Genomic DNA, 15,144 nt, shown 5'->3' with positions numbered 1-15,144 from the left:
GGGTGGGAGTGCTGGGAGGCTGAAACGGGCGGCTTGATCACAGCATGGTATCACGGACGGACGAGGTAATAGACGCGATGCTGGCGAAAGAAGAGGTGGAGGACTTTCGGAATGGCTGGATGAAGGAAACTAATCCAGAATGGAGCTAGGAACGGGATGCTTCACCGCTGGGACACTGCAATTTCGAATCCGGAAGAGGGGACGTGATAAGTGCTAAATAATGCATAAATTAACTTCTTACTCATAGCACTTATTATTATTTTTATGCACATATTTTAAATTTAAACATAAGAAAATGTGTTTCCCTACATCATTGCATTTTAATAAATTATTAAAAGTGATTTAAGCTTGATTAATTTTGGTCGAGTTGAACGTATTTGAGATGATCCCTGAACCCAAATCATATGCACCCTGTGAATCAGATTCTCTAAGATTCTGATTCAGCCATTCATCCTAACTCCTCTGCATCACATCTCAGTCACGTGCATTCAATTTCTTCACACGTTCACCCATTATAAACAAGTCTTTCTACATGTCCAACCTTCCTAAAATTCCTCTCAGACATTAGCTCCTCTGCATCCACGTCAACGGACCAGCCAAAAGAACCTCTTCATCACAGACATAAAAGAACAGAAGCTTCTTCCCCCGTGTAAGCCTCCCAGCTTAACAAAACGAGTTCAAGCCTTCTCTTTCCTCCTCCGAACACCAGCATCATACAAGTCGTCCCCCTGGCTCAATCCAATCTTCTTTTCTTCCGGCTTAATCTCCCAACGTCCCAGCCATTGTTCGCGTCCAAGCTTCTCCCTCCGCATACCCATCCAACCGCTTGCATCTTATCCCTTCTTCGGAACAAGTCCCAGCATCCTCATCCTCTTCCTCCGAGATCTTCTCAAACGCCGACGGCACCTTCATTCCCTGATGTTCATCTAACACCCGAGCTGCCGAAGCACCCGTGGATCATCCCCTGTTTTCCAGCCATGCCGAGCATCACGGAAGAAGCTCACGCGTGCATGGTCCACGTCCTCTGCAGCCCACATCCCGTTCGTGATCTTCTCTTCTCCAGTTCGGATCGAGCAACCATTATCCCTCCGGATCACGTCCTCCACATTGATCCAGTCTTCATCTCAACCGTGGACAACATCCTAACATCTCCCATCAAATCTCGGAATCCCTGCATCCAGCTCTCATCCACGAATTCCTCCCAGCCGTAAACATCATCCCTGTTCCCAGCCGAAGGATTCTTCCAAAGATCTCCTCCCAGCCATCCGCCATGCCCAGTCCTCCCGTGATGCATGCAAAAGCTACAGCCAGCCAACGGCAGCATCCTCAACTTCCAAATCCACACGTTTTCCCCTGCCTTAAAACAGAGCGTATCTTTCCTCCCGTCCAAGATTGGCTTCCACATCATCCCGCCCCCTATCCACGGATGAGCTCACAGCCTTCTCTTATTTCGGAATAGAGTCCCAACATCCGGATCAACTCCATCTTCCTCCCATGTCCAAAGATCCTCTGTTCCCAACCGTATCCTTCTTCCGAACCAAGCCAACTCCCCTTCCGGATGAGAACCAGCAACCACCAGCTGCTCCCCCTCGCGGATTCAAATCGAAGCATTTCCGGATTTCCTCCCAGCCGTCCCAGATCCCGTTCAGAATCCATCCATTCTTAACGTCACCAGTTTCTTCCGCATCCCCTGTTCCGGATCATCCTTATCCAGCTGCTAGCAGAGTCCCAACTTTCTCTCCGTTCGCAAGATCAACTCCCAGCCGATTCTAGCTCTCTCTTCCATCCTTATCCAAACAAAATCCCCTGCTCCCAGCTCATATCATCTTATCACGGCTCAAACCAGCAGCATCCATCTGCTGTCCGCATGGATCCAACTCCATCGCCCAGCTCGTTTCATCCACGGATCATTACCTTCTTCCGCTCCTTCCACGCGTCCAGCTCGTCTTCATCAGCACCAACTTCTTCCGATTATTCCCATGGATAAGTCTCAGCCCCTTCCGCGTCTGTGCATCTCGGATTGATCCCAGCCAACTGCACAAACCGAATCCAAGTCCCTCCGCGTTGAAGAAGTGTATCAGCCAGCTCCAGCGTATCCTCTTCTCAACGTCCGGATTAGATATGGCAAGATCTCCCATCATCCGCGGAAGGGATGAAGCCTCCACAGCCCTATCTTCCCATTCGGATCAGCTACAGAGGAGGAGAGAGGGGTGGGGGGCAGCCTATAAAAGGAGTCAAGATGTGAAGGGGAGGAGGCATTCTTCCATCCCATTCTTTCTCACCATTCAATCTTTCACAAACAAGGCCCTAGTTCTTCGGGAAGCCCCACGGAAACAGAGGAGGGAGAAGAGTTTGGGTACTTTAGGAATGATTTTCCAAAGGAAGAGATGATGATTTGTTGAGAGGGAGCCGACGGGAGGAAGGAGCCAATTATCATGAAGTCCCCCTGCAGTGCAGCTGTTCAACTCTTCATGAAAGGCTAATCTCTTCACTAGGGCTGGATGCAACCCTAACAAAGGGCTAAGAATTTTATATTTTTGATTTTATATTCTTGGAGCTGTATGAACTTATTGTTTTTAATGGATATCTTCTTTTAACTCATATTTAATTTTAAGTTCATTTATAATCTAATTATTTTAATTAATTTGCCTCCAATGTTTTAATTATTATTTTTTATAGATGAACAAGGGAGAGTGAGGTTGACACGGGGTTCCTCTCGAGCACGGGAAGTGTGGCAGCTTCGTGAGGATGAGAAGATGGTCGTCGAATGCAACGAACTAGGGCAGCCCATCAAGAGGGCTGGAAGCCTTTTATCAAGTTTCTTAGGATCAGTTGCGCGTAGGGGTCAGTTGTGTCCGCTCAACTATCATAAGTGGAATGATATGCTTCCTTCTTATAAAGTTGAGCTTCTTAAATTTGTACAGGTAAAGAATTGAATTTAATATTATTAATTTGATAGCTACTGTATGTTAATTTGCTTACTATTATAAATTTAATTTTTCGATTTAATATTATTATAACATTCTTTATTTTGGTGTAGAAAAAGTTTGTGCTCCCTTTAGAGAGCCATGATTGGGTGCTAAAGTCCCTCAACCGCAAATGGAAAGAATATAAGTCGAAGTTGAAGGCCGACTAGAAGCGCGAGGGTATGACAGAGGAGGAGGTTGCTCGTGTTTGTCCTCCTGATGTATACCATCATCAGTGGAGGGAGCTTGTTCACTATTGGTTTTCCGAGAGAGGACAGGTTATGTATTCTCTCTCAATACCTTATATAATGTTTAATATATTTAATATATTACAATGTTTACTTTTTTCGTGGTAGACATATTCTGACATTGGTCGAGCCGCACGAGCATCTCAGACAATTCCTCACACTTCAGGCTCGAAGAGTTATGCGAGTCTCAGAGCTGAATTCGTAAGTTTTTTTGAAACTTTTTGAAACTCTTGTATCATATAGCATGCATCATGATATAGTTCTATAAGATGAAACTCTTCCAATATACTTTTTGTTGTAGATGGAAGACCATGGGAGGAAACCTGGTGAGGTGGAGTTCTATAAGATGACTCACACCCACCGAGATGGCAGCTTTGTCCTAGAGGAGTCGAGAGATATAGTTGTATGTATTTATTAATAATTTCTGCAATGATTTTTTTATATATTTTAATTTTTCAAAAATTAATTTGATTGTTTTTGAGAGATATAGGACAGAGCTACATCCCTTATTTCAGAGCGTATCGGAGAGTCATCTTCAATCGGCAACACCAGAGGTGTCGAAGCTCAGGTGTTTACCGAATTGATGGGCTCGAAGCGTTATGGTCGAGTGAGGGGTTATGGCGTTGGAGTTACCCCCACTCAGTTGTCTCCAGTGGGTAGATATACTCAAGATGTTAGACAGAGTAGTAGCACTGCAGAGGTTAATGATCTGAAGGCAGAGATAAAAGAGTTGAAGCAGAGCCACCAGACAGAGATGCAATCTTTGAGGGCTCAGATTAATCAGATTACATCTTTGTTGCATCAGTTTGTCCCTCCTCAGGTAAATTACTACATCTACTTGAACATTTTGCATAAGTATCATATTTTTCTTAAAAAGCTTAATAATTTTCGTATTCTTAACTGCTTAAGTTTTTTTATTACATGTTCCTGATACTTCATCTGCACGTAGAGATGGTGATGCTAGCGACCCCTGAAGCATTTATTTTGGAGTTTTATATGTATTTTTTTTATGCTTTTTGAAGTAAATTGTAAACGTAAATTGATAGTATGAATGTAATTTGACAATATGAATGTTTAGATAAATATGTTTGATTTTGTGTATATCTCGCTTAGTGTGTGTGGCTTTGATTTTGTAAACAGGGTTTAAAAATTTTTTAAATTTTTTTTAAAAAAATAAATATTCTAACGATGCTTTAAAGTGTCGTTAAAATTTCGACCAGAAATCAATTAACGACGCTTTAAAGCGTCGGTAAGTTTGAATTAACGACGCTTTAAAGCATCGGTAAATTGAACATTTACCGATACTTTATAGCGTCGTTAAATTGCAATTAGCGACGCTTTAAAGCGTCACTACGTTTGCAATTGCCGACGCCAAAAAGCGTCGGTAAAGCGTTGCTAATTTTCGACGCTTTTCAACGCGTTGGAAAACATTTTCTCCACTGTAGCATAGGCGACGCTTTGCCGACGCTTAGGAAAGCGTCGGAATGGTTTTTAGCGACGCTTAAAAGCGTCGTTAAAGGCCAAAAAATGCGTCGCTAATGACCATTATTCTTGTAGTGGCGAGTTTCAACAATACCATTGTAACTGTTACAGATGTACGAGGTCGGGTGGTTTCTTGGGCCTCCACGGGTACTTCTGGATTCAAAGGCACAAGAAGAGGTACACCCTATGCTGCTCAAGACCAACAACATCTACTCATATCCTCGTGTCATTTTTGAACACAGCGATCAGCAAGCAGCAAGCGGGGGAGAGTCAAGTAAAGTACAACACAGGACTTACAGGGTGGGGCGCGCCAGAGCAACCCGGGACCCCCGGAGGGTAGCATACCATGTTGCTTACGCCTCCGCTGAAAAGTATTCCATATCACTGACGAGTACGGCGAACCTGGCTTGTTTAACCATGCATATCTTAAATTGCAAGCGACGTACCGCGAGCAATGGAGAATACGAGATACAAACTGAAGAACGATGATTTCCTTTTCTTTGCCCGAAGAGAACCGGAAAAACAATGGATTCGGTACTCCACCTCAAACAGAAAAGTAGATCGACTATGGTAGATCTGCACAACCCCAACACCGTTTTGCACAAAAACCAACCAATAGAAGATGCATTACGAGGAGCACCTCAGGCATATCAAAGATAGAAAATGCAGCATGAGAGATCCAAGGAGCAGGCACCAGCAGAATATGTACGAAACACAAACCCCTGATACAAGCGCTGACGGAAAATGTAGGAGATGCAGATCTGTGAAGCAGAACTCAATTAGTTGAGAGAAGCATTTTTGTCACCCTCGACTACTAATTTGTGGTTTCCTTCCAGCTTGATATATGGTTTCCTGAATTACTAGTTCATGAAATAATGACAATTCTTTCCGCAAAGCAGGTGTCTCTTAAATTGTCTGCAGCACAGGATGAGATCCAGCATAGTTGAAGAGGAGAGGAAAAAAAAAACACCATGGATTAATTTTGTTTTGCTTTAGAAAGTCCATCCGAAGCAATAACAAAGCAAAAATCCCCTTCAACAGGTGCACAAGGAAATAAGCTAGTTAAATAAACTATACAATGAATAAGCTATAAAAAAAAGGTGCTAAAGTCATACATGACCAGGTGGACCAGAGACGAAAACTCCACAGAAGAATAGGTGGAGAAATTGGCATCCTGAGTATTGGTTTGGGTCTTGTGCTGATGACTAGGAAAGATCCTACATGCATGCAATTGAAACAAACAGACCATACTAGTCTGTTGGGATGTAGTTGTCAGTAAAGGAGCATGCAAGGAAATCTATTCGACTATCCACTGGGTTTAGGCAACCAAAAAGTGCATGAGACGAGAAAGGAAAAAGGTGAGAGCCAGCCTGTTTTTACGTTTTCTACAGTGAAGGTGAGAAGTTACAAACACTTGGTCTGGAAGCCAATCATTTAAAATTCCAACTGTAACAACATTTTTACCCATGTCCAACCGATTTCAGTGCAAGTTTACATGGGTTAACAGTTATGAAGCTTCGGACACGAGGTATACCAAACCATTCCTGTGACACGAGCACCACAAACAACACAGGGTTTCAGCTTTTAAGATTGATGCATGCATCTTCACAAAAAACCTATGTTGCTTTTAAAAGGAAAACCACGAAAAGAAAAGGCACAAAAAATATAGAAGAAAAAATAAATAAAAAATGTGACTTCATACCGGAAAGAGTCAATATATGTTGATATAGTCTTAACATCAATGCCACATGCCTCTGCACGTTTTGTCAATAACTCAGGTAAGTGTATTCTCTGAGCCCCTGAAATTATCTCCTCGCCTAGAAGAAATGTCAAAACAGATTAGAGCACAGTAGAACATTGTAAATTTCCAGCATATTTTACAATACCATTGGAAGCAACTTTCTACACAGATCCAAGTTCTAAACCATCCTATGTGACTCGAAATCATGACAACTAAAGTAACAAACATAAGAATTATCATCGAAAACTGTTCTCCGCCTCCGTATTTAAGTCCCCAAAAGGATCAACTTCTATTCCAGCTTCCTGTTTAAATGAGTCGAGCTGATCTTGTCCTTGAAAGAAAAGCCACAGCAGTCCAACCACAATTTTATTTTTTATTGTAAGATAGCCAATAAGATAGGACATACTACTAGTTGACTAAGAACTTAAAAATAGCTTTACAGGTCAATTGTTTTCTGCAGCATAACTTCTTACAAATTCATAGCTATGCGCAGCCTTATTCAACTCACTCCTCCTTGCAATTTCAATCATAACAAAATTAGATAAATCCAGTCCCTAAATCATCCACTTCGTGGTTTTTACATCTCTTTGCTGAGCTAATGAATTTAATGCTCCAGGATATGATAATTTCTTAAGTCAAAACTTTTACAAAAAGTTATCTGCATCTAGTTTCAAAATAATATCATTACTCAAAAAAAAAATCTTGCATATCATCACAATTAAGTTCAGTACTTGCATGCCCAGGAACTTAGACTGGAAATTTGCTATTCAATCCATTTAATTCAAAGGTAATGGGCAATTCATGTAAATAAGCAATCCTTGTTTATTTAGCAACCATCTTCAATCTCCAGCCAACAACTGCTGCCAATACCCAAGGATAATTACTCAACAAACTTTTTGTCCTATTTCAATCTATATCTAACTTCAATTTCGCATTTAGTTCTCGTATCCAAGCATAAAATTAATTAAAAGAAATTGTGCTCGTGCTATCCTGAGTATTTAATAGGTCGTTGGTGCCCATTAACTAGGTAAGACGTAGTAGATACAAATTTTTTATTTAATAGGTCGTTGGTGCCCATTAATAGGTCCTTGGTGCTCATTAACTAGGCCCGTTCTATATACTTATAATTATTCATCGTCGATCTCACCTTAACATAGAATTATTTTTTATGTAATAGAAAGATGGAATTATTGAAAACTGGCTAAAGTATATAGTTATATATTACAGTTCTTAAACCTTTTGCTGAACTCCAAGTAGGAAACAATAGGGGCACAACATGGTGCATCTTGTGTTATGTGTATTATATGGATATGCACATTAAAATTTCTAAATATTGGGTACTTTCTTTTCCTAATGTTTTTTCCCCTTAATGCTTGCCTTTGTTTACGTGTCTGTTTTTTACAGGAAATTATGGGAGTCTTCAACAGAAAATGCATGATTAGTTATTCACAGTATCGAAACATATTTCCAATATGGACTCTTGGGGAATATCGCTGCCGAGTCCTGCTGACCAAGAAAAACTGAATGCTAATCTCTTCTGCCATATTGTAATCCTTGGTCAGAATGTTGATGTTTTTCCCCTCAAACAAAGTATTCAGAAATGCAGATCTTACTGCTTGACATGTCATGGAGAATGTCCTGTATGGCTGTTAGACTAATCTTCGGCTTTTTTTGCACAAAGTGACTGATAAAGGACTCAAATCTATATGATTGTGCCTGTCAGCCCAAGCATTTCCCCAAGAGCCCATGTTGGAAATATGTTTCGATACTGTGAAGAACTAATCATGCAGTTTCTGTTGAAGACTCCCATAATTTCCTGTAAAAGTTCATGAAAGAATTTGTTGTTATAGAAAGTCCATCCGAAGCAATAACAAAGCAAAAATCCCCTTCAACAGGTGCACAAGGAAATAAAGGCCGGGAAACTTTCTGACCAAAATGTAACCCTTTCAATTCAATTTATATAGATGCCAGCAGAATGTATTCCATTTGTTGGATATGTTGAATAGCCCGAGTGATCTCGCAACATCTCCACATAACCAATCCTAACACTCACTTTTATTAAAGTGGAGTCATTGAGGAACAAAACTTTAATGCTCCAGGATATGATAATTTCTTAAGTTAAAACTTTTACAAAAAGTTATCTGCATCAAGTTTCAAAATAATATCATTACTCAAAAAAAAAAAAAAAAATTCTTGCATATCATCACAATTAAGTTCAGTAGTTGCATGCCCATGAACTTGGACTGGAAATTTGCTATTCAATCCATTTAATTCAAAGGTAATGGGCAATTCATGTAAATAATCAATCCTTGTTTATTTAGCAACCATCTTCAATCTTCAGCCAACAACTGCTGCCAATACCCAAGGAAACAAATTTATGTCCTATTTCAATCTATGTCTAACTTCAATTTCGCATTTAGTTCTCGTATCCAAGCATAAAATTAATTAAAAGAAATTGTGCTTGTGCTATCCTGAGTATTTAATAGGTCGTTGGTGCCCATTAACTGGGTAAGACGTAGTAGATACGATTTTTTTATTTAATAGGTCGTTGGTGCCCATTAACTAGGCCATTCTATATATTTATAATTATTCATCGTCGATCAAATCTTAACATAGAATTATTTTTTATGCAATAGAAAGTTGAAATTATTGAAAACTGGCTAAAGTATATATTTATATATTACAATTCTTAAACCACAAAATGAATCTTAACATGGCAAAACTAGCAATGATTATCTGGACAATGATGAGGGACGGCAGAGCCTTTCAGGCCAAGTATGTTTTCCATGAAGCCAATGGGGCTGTGGATTGGGTGATTGCTTATGCAGCCAATCACTCCGGTAGCGCCTTGTGAGCTGGTGATGGGGAACTGCTCCTGGCACTCCGAGGTATTCTATTTTTTGATTTTATTAGATGCATCTGTACTCGTCAAGTACAATCCATCCGTCTTAGTAAGAAAAAAAAAATCATGCACCAAATCAAAAAATAAAATAATGCAGTACCTAACGATGCATCAATGGAAAGAATAAATAGATCAAAAAGGTGCATAATTTGGATGATATTTTGTAAATTTAAAAATAGAGAGTATCGTACGAATTAGACAGCATATATCAATAAAGCGGCATCCTACTTTAGTCATCACCAATGAGAAAAAAAAAAAATAACTAAAAATAAGAATAATTTATATACACATATTTTGAAATTAAATTTTTTAAATTTAATTAGAAAAATAGAGACGAGATATATTCGTCTAGGAGAAATAAATAAGGAGATTCGTCCTATTAATATAAGGTACGATTAAATAGGTAGCGGGTGCTCGTGCTGTAAAATTAATTAAAAGAAATTGTGCTCGTGCTATCCGGAGTATTTAATAGGTTGTTGGTGCCCATTAACCAAGTAAGACGTAGTAGGTATGATTTTTTATTTAAAGATGATGGAGCTAACTGGCCGACTTGGCAGCTTTCAACGATGTAATAAGTACGGTTTTCATAATAAAAAAAGTACGATTTTTAGTGCGCCTATCAATTTATTCGATACACTTCATTTATTCGATACACTTCATTTATTTAGTCGATAAAGTACGATTTGGGCTCCTTAGCTTTTGTTGGATGTAATATGACGTCTATCAATTTATTCGATACACTTCATTTATTTTCGCTCAGATGACCGGGTATGTCCCTCAAACCGCCCGATTTCAGTTGGACCGCCCGGATGCGAGATAAAAAAATCCTGGGCTCAGGCCGATGTTTCCTCCCACCCGACTTCGCTCTCCCCTTGGGCCTTGGATGATGACTCCGCTTCTCTCACTCCTTCGGAAGCGGGTCGACCCTCGCTCTTCCTTGCTCCGTCTGCCACCGCGAACGCCGCCCTGCGATCACGTCCGCTGCCCGGGTCCGGATGCCACCCTCTTTTTTTTTTTCCCTTCCCTCCTGCGGGCGGTCGAGCCGACCCCATCGGTTTGGAGCTCCCACGGCGCCCAGCCCAGGGGTTGAACACGAGGCGTTGCTTTGGGAGGGGCCACACCAACGGCAGCAGAGATGGGAGCGAGCGAACTAAATGCCCTTCCTTTTTCAGTCAGCCCTTTAGGTTAGAACTAAATGCCCTTCTCTGTGAGCGAGCGGCGGTGACAGAGATGGCAGGAGAAAGACTGATGGAAGCTCCTACTACGCCGCCACCTCCGTGGGCCAGAGGGAGCTTCCAAGATAAATTCAAGAACGGAAGACCCCTAGTCTGCAATTTTCCAATCTTTCCATCTCATCACCATCAAAGTATCTCGATCTTGAAGGTGGTACTGTGCTCGCGCATATCTTCTCCTTGATTTTCCCCTTGAATTCGAACTGGAAATTTTTACTCGGTCCCCGCTCTCTCTATTTCTTGATTTTACTTGTTTCTTGAAAGGATTTTAAGCGTTTTATATGCTTGCATGCATTCGTTTTCTTTCTCCATGCAGTGCGATGGATTTATATATGGTTTTTGCACTAATCTTGAACCTTTTTCCCTCGTTGGATTTTGTTTTGATTGCTTTAATGGATGGATTCCCGCAGTTCTTCCTCCTGATCCGGCAATGTGGAGGCTTAAGATTGCGCAGGGCGGCAGCCCGTGGCTGAAGACGACAAACAACAATGTAGGGAGGCAGGTGTGGGAATTTGATCCGAATATGGGCACGGCTGAAGAGATTGCTGCAGTCGAGAAGGCCCGTGAGCTGTTTCGGGAGCATCGTTTTGAGATGAAGCACAGTGCTGATCTCCTCATGCGATTGCAGGTATATAAACAGAAAGAAGCCCCGTTTCTTACTATTACTTTTTTCTTTTTTTTTTTTTTTTAATGTTTATCTTACTGGGGCAGGTAGAAATATGTGCTAGTTGTCTATGATTGTTGACAGAAGTAGTTAAGAGATCCAAATATGCTGTTATTCTTATTCAATATTTGTGAATTTAGAATTCATCAATGATTGGCTTGAGAATATCCCTCACAAGCTCGTTATAATTCATGGAAGAATATGCAAGACTAAGAAATAATGGAACGAGGAGACCTACATATACGTTTGAAGGTTGAAAATTATTTGGTCATGTAAGCTGACGCTTGTAATTACATGACTGGATTTGGTCATCTTGCATAATTTATGTCTAGGCCATTAAAAATCATTGCGAGGAAAGCATCTAGGATGCCCAGTACAGTTATTTTGGGATTCAAGTTGTTTCTGAAACTTTAGAAATTATTTTGAGATTTATAGGTGTTTCCCTATTATGATACTTAACTGATGTTGAAATAATTATGTCAGAGATAGCTTTGGGACCTAAGGATTGATGATACGCAATATTGCTCTGATGATTACACAAACTCGTTATGATAGTAGAATTTGCTAATACTCGCTTCAAGTCATCTATATATGCTAGTTCTGCAGCTAAAACTCTCTAACTGCTAGGATGTCTTCCATAATTAAAAATGCCAAATGATACTGCATTAGCATATAAGTTTGCCAGCTATTGAATAGATAAGAATGACTCTGGAACTCCAGAGTTTGGACGGCAAAGTGTGTTCTGATGGAAAATGCCCCTCACCTCTCTTCCGATCATCTCCTTTATTTGAAGGTAGTGATATTGTTCTTTTTTAACTTTCTTAATGCAGTTTGCAAAGGAGAATCCACTTGAAATAAACCTCCCCAACATCGAGCTAGAAGACCATGAAGATGTTACAGAAGAAGTTGTATTGACCTCTTTAAGAAGGGCTATTAGCTGTTATTCTACTCTCCAAGCACATGATGGACACTGGCCTGGGGACTATGGCGGCCCATTGTTCCTTATGCCTGGCTTGGTATTTACTCCCATCTGGAACATATTCAATCATAATATTGTACAGTTGGTTTTTGTTGATAGGCAGCATTGATAGTTAATACTGCAGAATGAAGATTTTTGGATCATTTCTGTCTCTAACTTGAACATGCTGTTTCTGCATTATACCTAAGTTGCAGGCTGATGCCCTTCTGTCAACTTGTATTAGGAAAAAGAAATATGAGAATATGCATTTCATTCATCTTGCTGAATTAGTTGGTGGGGCATAAAGGCATCATATTCCTACTTTTTTGTTGTATGATAACAATTGTTTTATGTGTTTGATTTATTGTGGTGCAGATTATAGTTTTATCTGTTACTGGGGCATTAAATGCTGTCTTATCACCAGAGCACCAGCGGGAGATTCGCCGTTACCTCTACAATCATCAGGCATCCACAATTAAAAACCTCCTCAGTTTCGTATAGCAGTTCTTTGTTACATAGAGGTTCTGAAGCTTCAATATATTGAAGACTTAATGAATTATATTGCAGAACAAAGATGGTGGCTGGGGTTTGCATATAGAAGGCCACAGCACCATGTTTGGTTCAGCCTTGTCATATGTTTCATTGAGGTTGCTGGGTGAAGGACCCGATGATGGAGACGGGGCAATGCAAAAAGCACGAACTTGGATTCTAGACCATGGTGGTGCGACGGCCGTAACATCATGGGGAAAATTTTTGCTTTCTGTAATAAATTTGATCCTTTCATCCATCTAAATGACAAAGCTTGTGGTTGACAATTGTAAGGAGCAATTTTTGATGTCCTTGTGCTGAAATAATTGCAGGTGCTTGGAGTGTTTGAATGGTCTGGCAACAACCCACTACCCCCAGAGATGTGGTTACTCCCATATTTTCTGCCTGTTCATCCGGGTACTCTCTCTCTCTCTCTCTCTCTCTCTCTCTCTAATTTCCCCCCCATCTGTTGTTAGTAGTTTTTTTTTGTCTTTTTCATTTCTCCCGGAAGGGGTTATTGGTGACAGTTTTGGATTAGTATTAGATTAGTATTATATGTATAGGAATGCAAAATAAGTAGTACATCTTGGCTTCTTTTTATCAACAAGAGAAGCCAAATTTCAGAAGAATTTGTAGGCACAATATCTCTTTTAGTGGCTATGGGTGTTGAAGCCATTGCTCACCAACGTAGTAATATTTTAAGAGTTCTGATGCACTCCCAGAGAGAATGGGCACCTCTTCAAGTGTTCACTGTCTCGGTGAAGTGTAATTAGATTCACAAGTTTATTTCCTTTATGTACAATGAAGGTTGCTATGATACTATCTCATCTTTTACAGCCGACAATCTTAAGATCATGCATTTTGTTTCAATGTTTGTGAGGCAGCTTATTAATTATCAAATTTACAAATATTCCTTCATACAAATCGAGGACCAAAGGTGTTGATATTTACAACATGTTCCTTTGCTCTTTTGTCTACTTATATCTTCTGTTTGTTCTGATAGCTTATAGATCCAAACGAAGTTTTTCTTAAGTATGTTCCATAGGCCACTGGCCATAGATCTAACAAAGTGGTTGGTGTGATAGCTGATATCTTGTTCAAAAGATCAAGTAAATTAAAAAGAATTCACTTGAGTAAATATAGAAACCAGGAAGATTAATTAATTTTGATATATAAAGATATATCACAATTATTCTATAATTTTATGGACCTTCAATGAATTTTCCATTCTTCGAAACTCTTCTTTGATCCAATATATAACATTTAATATCTGTACTTGAAGAAATTGATAGACACATTCTCCTTTTTTTTAAACAAAAAATTAGTAAATTTGTTTTCCTTTTCTTTGCATTCATAGTAAAGAATGCTGACTTGATATCCCTATATCTTTCAAAAAGTGTGGCCCCAAAAAGAACCGAACGGAGGATAAAGATTCATGTAGCCGATCCCAACTAGTTTGGGGTTAAGGCTTGGTTGAGTTGAGTTGAGTTTGCATTCATAGTGTTGTCTTCCCTAGTTGATACAAAAAATGAGGTCTGCTACCTTAGATAATGCAGGCAAGAGTATTCATAATGGAAGGCATGCCTCTTGTTATATCTGTCCAAGGATTTTACTGTTATCCATGCATGGGGACCATTCCTTAGTGCAATATTAAATGCTGACTTGTTTAATTTTTGAATGCTTCAAGGTTTGCCATGTTAACTTCTCTTGCTTCACAGGACGAATGTGGTGTCACTGCCGGATGGTTTATTTGCCCATGTCCTATATATATGGAAAGAGGTTTGTGGGTCCAATTACACCTACAGTTTTATCACTGAGGAAGGAGCTATTTGCTTGTCCCTATCAGCAAATAGATTGGAATCGGGCTCGAAATGAGTGTGCAAAGGTTGGTAGGATTTGTGTTTAATAACATGTTTTCCTTGTGAAGTTAGATTTCTTTTGTGTAGGCTGTGCCTTGTAGAATTCTGAATATACTCAAGTAATTTAGTTGTATATGTGAAGGTAAAATTTTGAAGAATTTGGCAGATGTTCTAATGGAAAATTAAGAAAATTGTGAAACTTTTAGACAGTCTACTTGAAAAAAGATAAGGGGATATAAGGAAATTTTGAAAAAAATCAAGAAGAGCTGTGTTAAGATTTGGAAACATGCATGCTGCAATGATCTTTTTTTCCTTTTCTGTATGGGTATATATTACTCAATTACCTTTGCTTAGCTTGTCATAATAGGATAAATGAACCTGTCCCTTTTATATATATTACTCAATAAATGTGATAGATGTATGGAGATCAGACACAATTTCTTTTACAACATAATTGTCGCGCTCCGAGCCCGAAGCGCAACAGACGCCACACGCCTGCACAGCAGACCATATAGGAATGCAAGGCAGCTGACCGTATCAAAGCAATTACAAATGCTTAAAATT

At 39.7% G+C, this 15,144-nt stretch overlaps 2 protein-coding genes across 6 annotated transcripts in view; both read left to right on the top strand.

Annotated features, from left to right (window-relative positions):
• Positions 1–317: 317 nt before the first annotated feature.
• On the top strand, positions 318–5,623 carry LOC120105186 (uncharacterized). Of its 2 annotated transcripts, none has more exons than XM_088708526.2 (6): positions 318–2,924; positions 3,041–3,244; positions 3,323–3,415; positions 3,516–3,617; positions 3,705–4,034; positions 4,164–4,315. In XM_088708526.2, exons 2-6 carry the CDS (start codon positions 3,149–3,151, stop codon positions 4,170–4,172), a joined length of 630 nt encoding a protein of 209 aa, XP_088564652.2. In that variant the 5' UTR covers positions 318–2,924; positions 3,041–3,148; the 3' UTR covers positions 4,173–4,315. The 2 variants fall into 2 exon arrangements, with proteins under 2 accessions (XP_088564652.2, XP_088564651.2); XM_088708525.2 differs by lacking the exon at positions 4,164–4,315 and adding an exon at positions 4,808–5,623 and having other exon boundaries at positions 355–2,924.
• A 4,519-nt stretch (positions 5,624–10,142) lies between these two features.
• Positions 10,143–15,144, top strand: part of LOC103720893 (cycloartenol synthase) — a 31,345-nt gene continuing 26,343 nt past the window's right edge. For 2 of the 4 annotated variants that reach the window (XM_039117581.3, XM_088708422.2), the window contains exons 1-7: positions 10,143–10,722; positions 10,982–11,199; positions 12,066–12,251; positions 12,569–12,658; positions 12,761–12,955; positions 13,054–13,138; positions 14,440–14,606. In XM_039117581.3, the coding sequence (XP_038973509.2) occupies positions 11,002–11,199; positions 12,066–12,251; positions 12,569–12,658; positions 12,761–12,955; positions 13,054–13,138; positions 14,440–14,606 (921 nt within the window). In that variant the 5' untranslated portion in view covers positions 10,143–10,722; positions 10,982–11,001. Of the gene's footprint in view, positions 10,792–10,981; positions 11,200–12,065; positions 12,252–12,568; positions 12,659–12,760; positions 12,956–13,053; positions 13,139–14,439; positions 14,607–15,144 lie in introns of all 4 variants that reach the window. The other 2 variants (XM_039117582.3, XM_039117583.2) reach the window with 2 other exon arrangements.

The sequence above is a fragment of the Phoenix dactylifera genome, chromosome 12 (assembly GCF_051530095.1).
Source record: "Phoenix dactylifera cultivar Ajwa chromosome 12, Ajwa_hap1_PhDact_Kaust_v1.1, whole genome shotgun sequence".
NCBI classification, from domain to species: domain Eukaryota; kingdom Viridiplantae; phylum Streptophyta; class Magnoliopsida; order Arecales; family Arecaceae; genus Phoenix; species Phoenix dactylifera.
The sequence above is the reverse complement of the archived record's forward strand: the minus strand, read 5'-3'. Positions and strand labels throughout refer to the sequence as shown.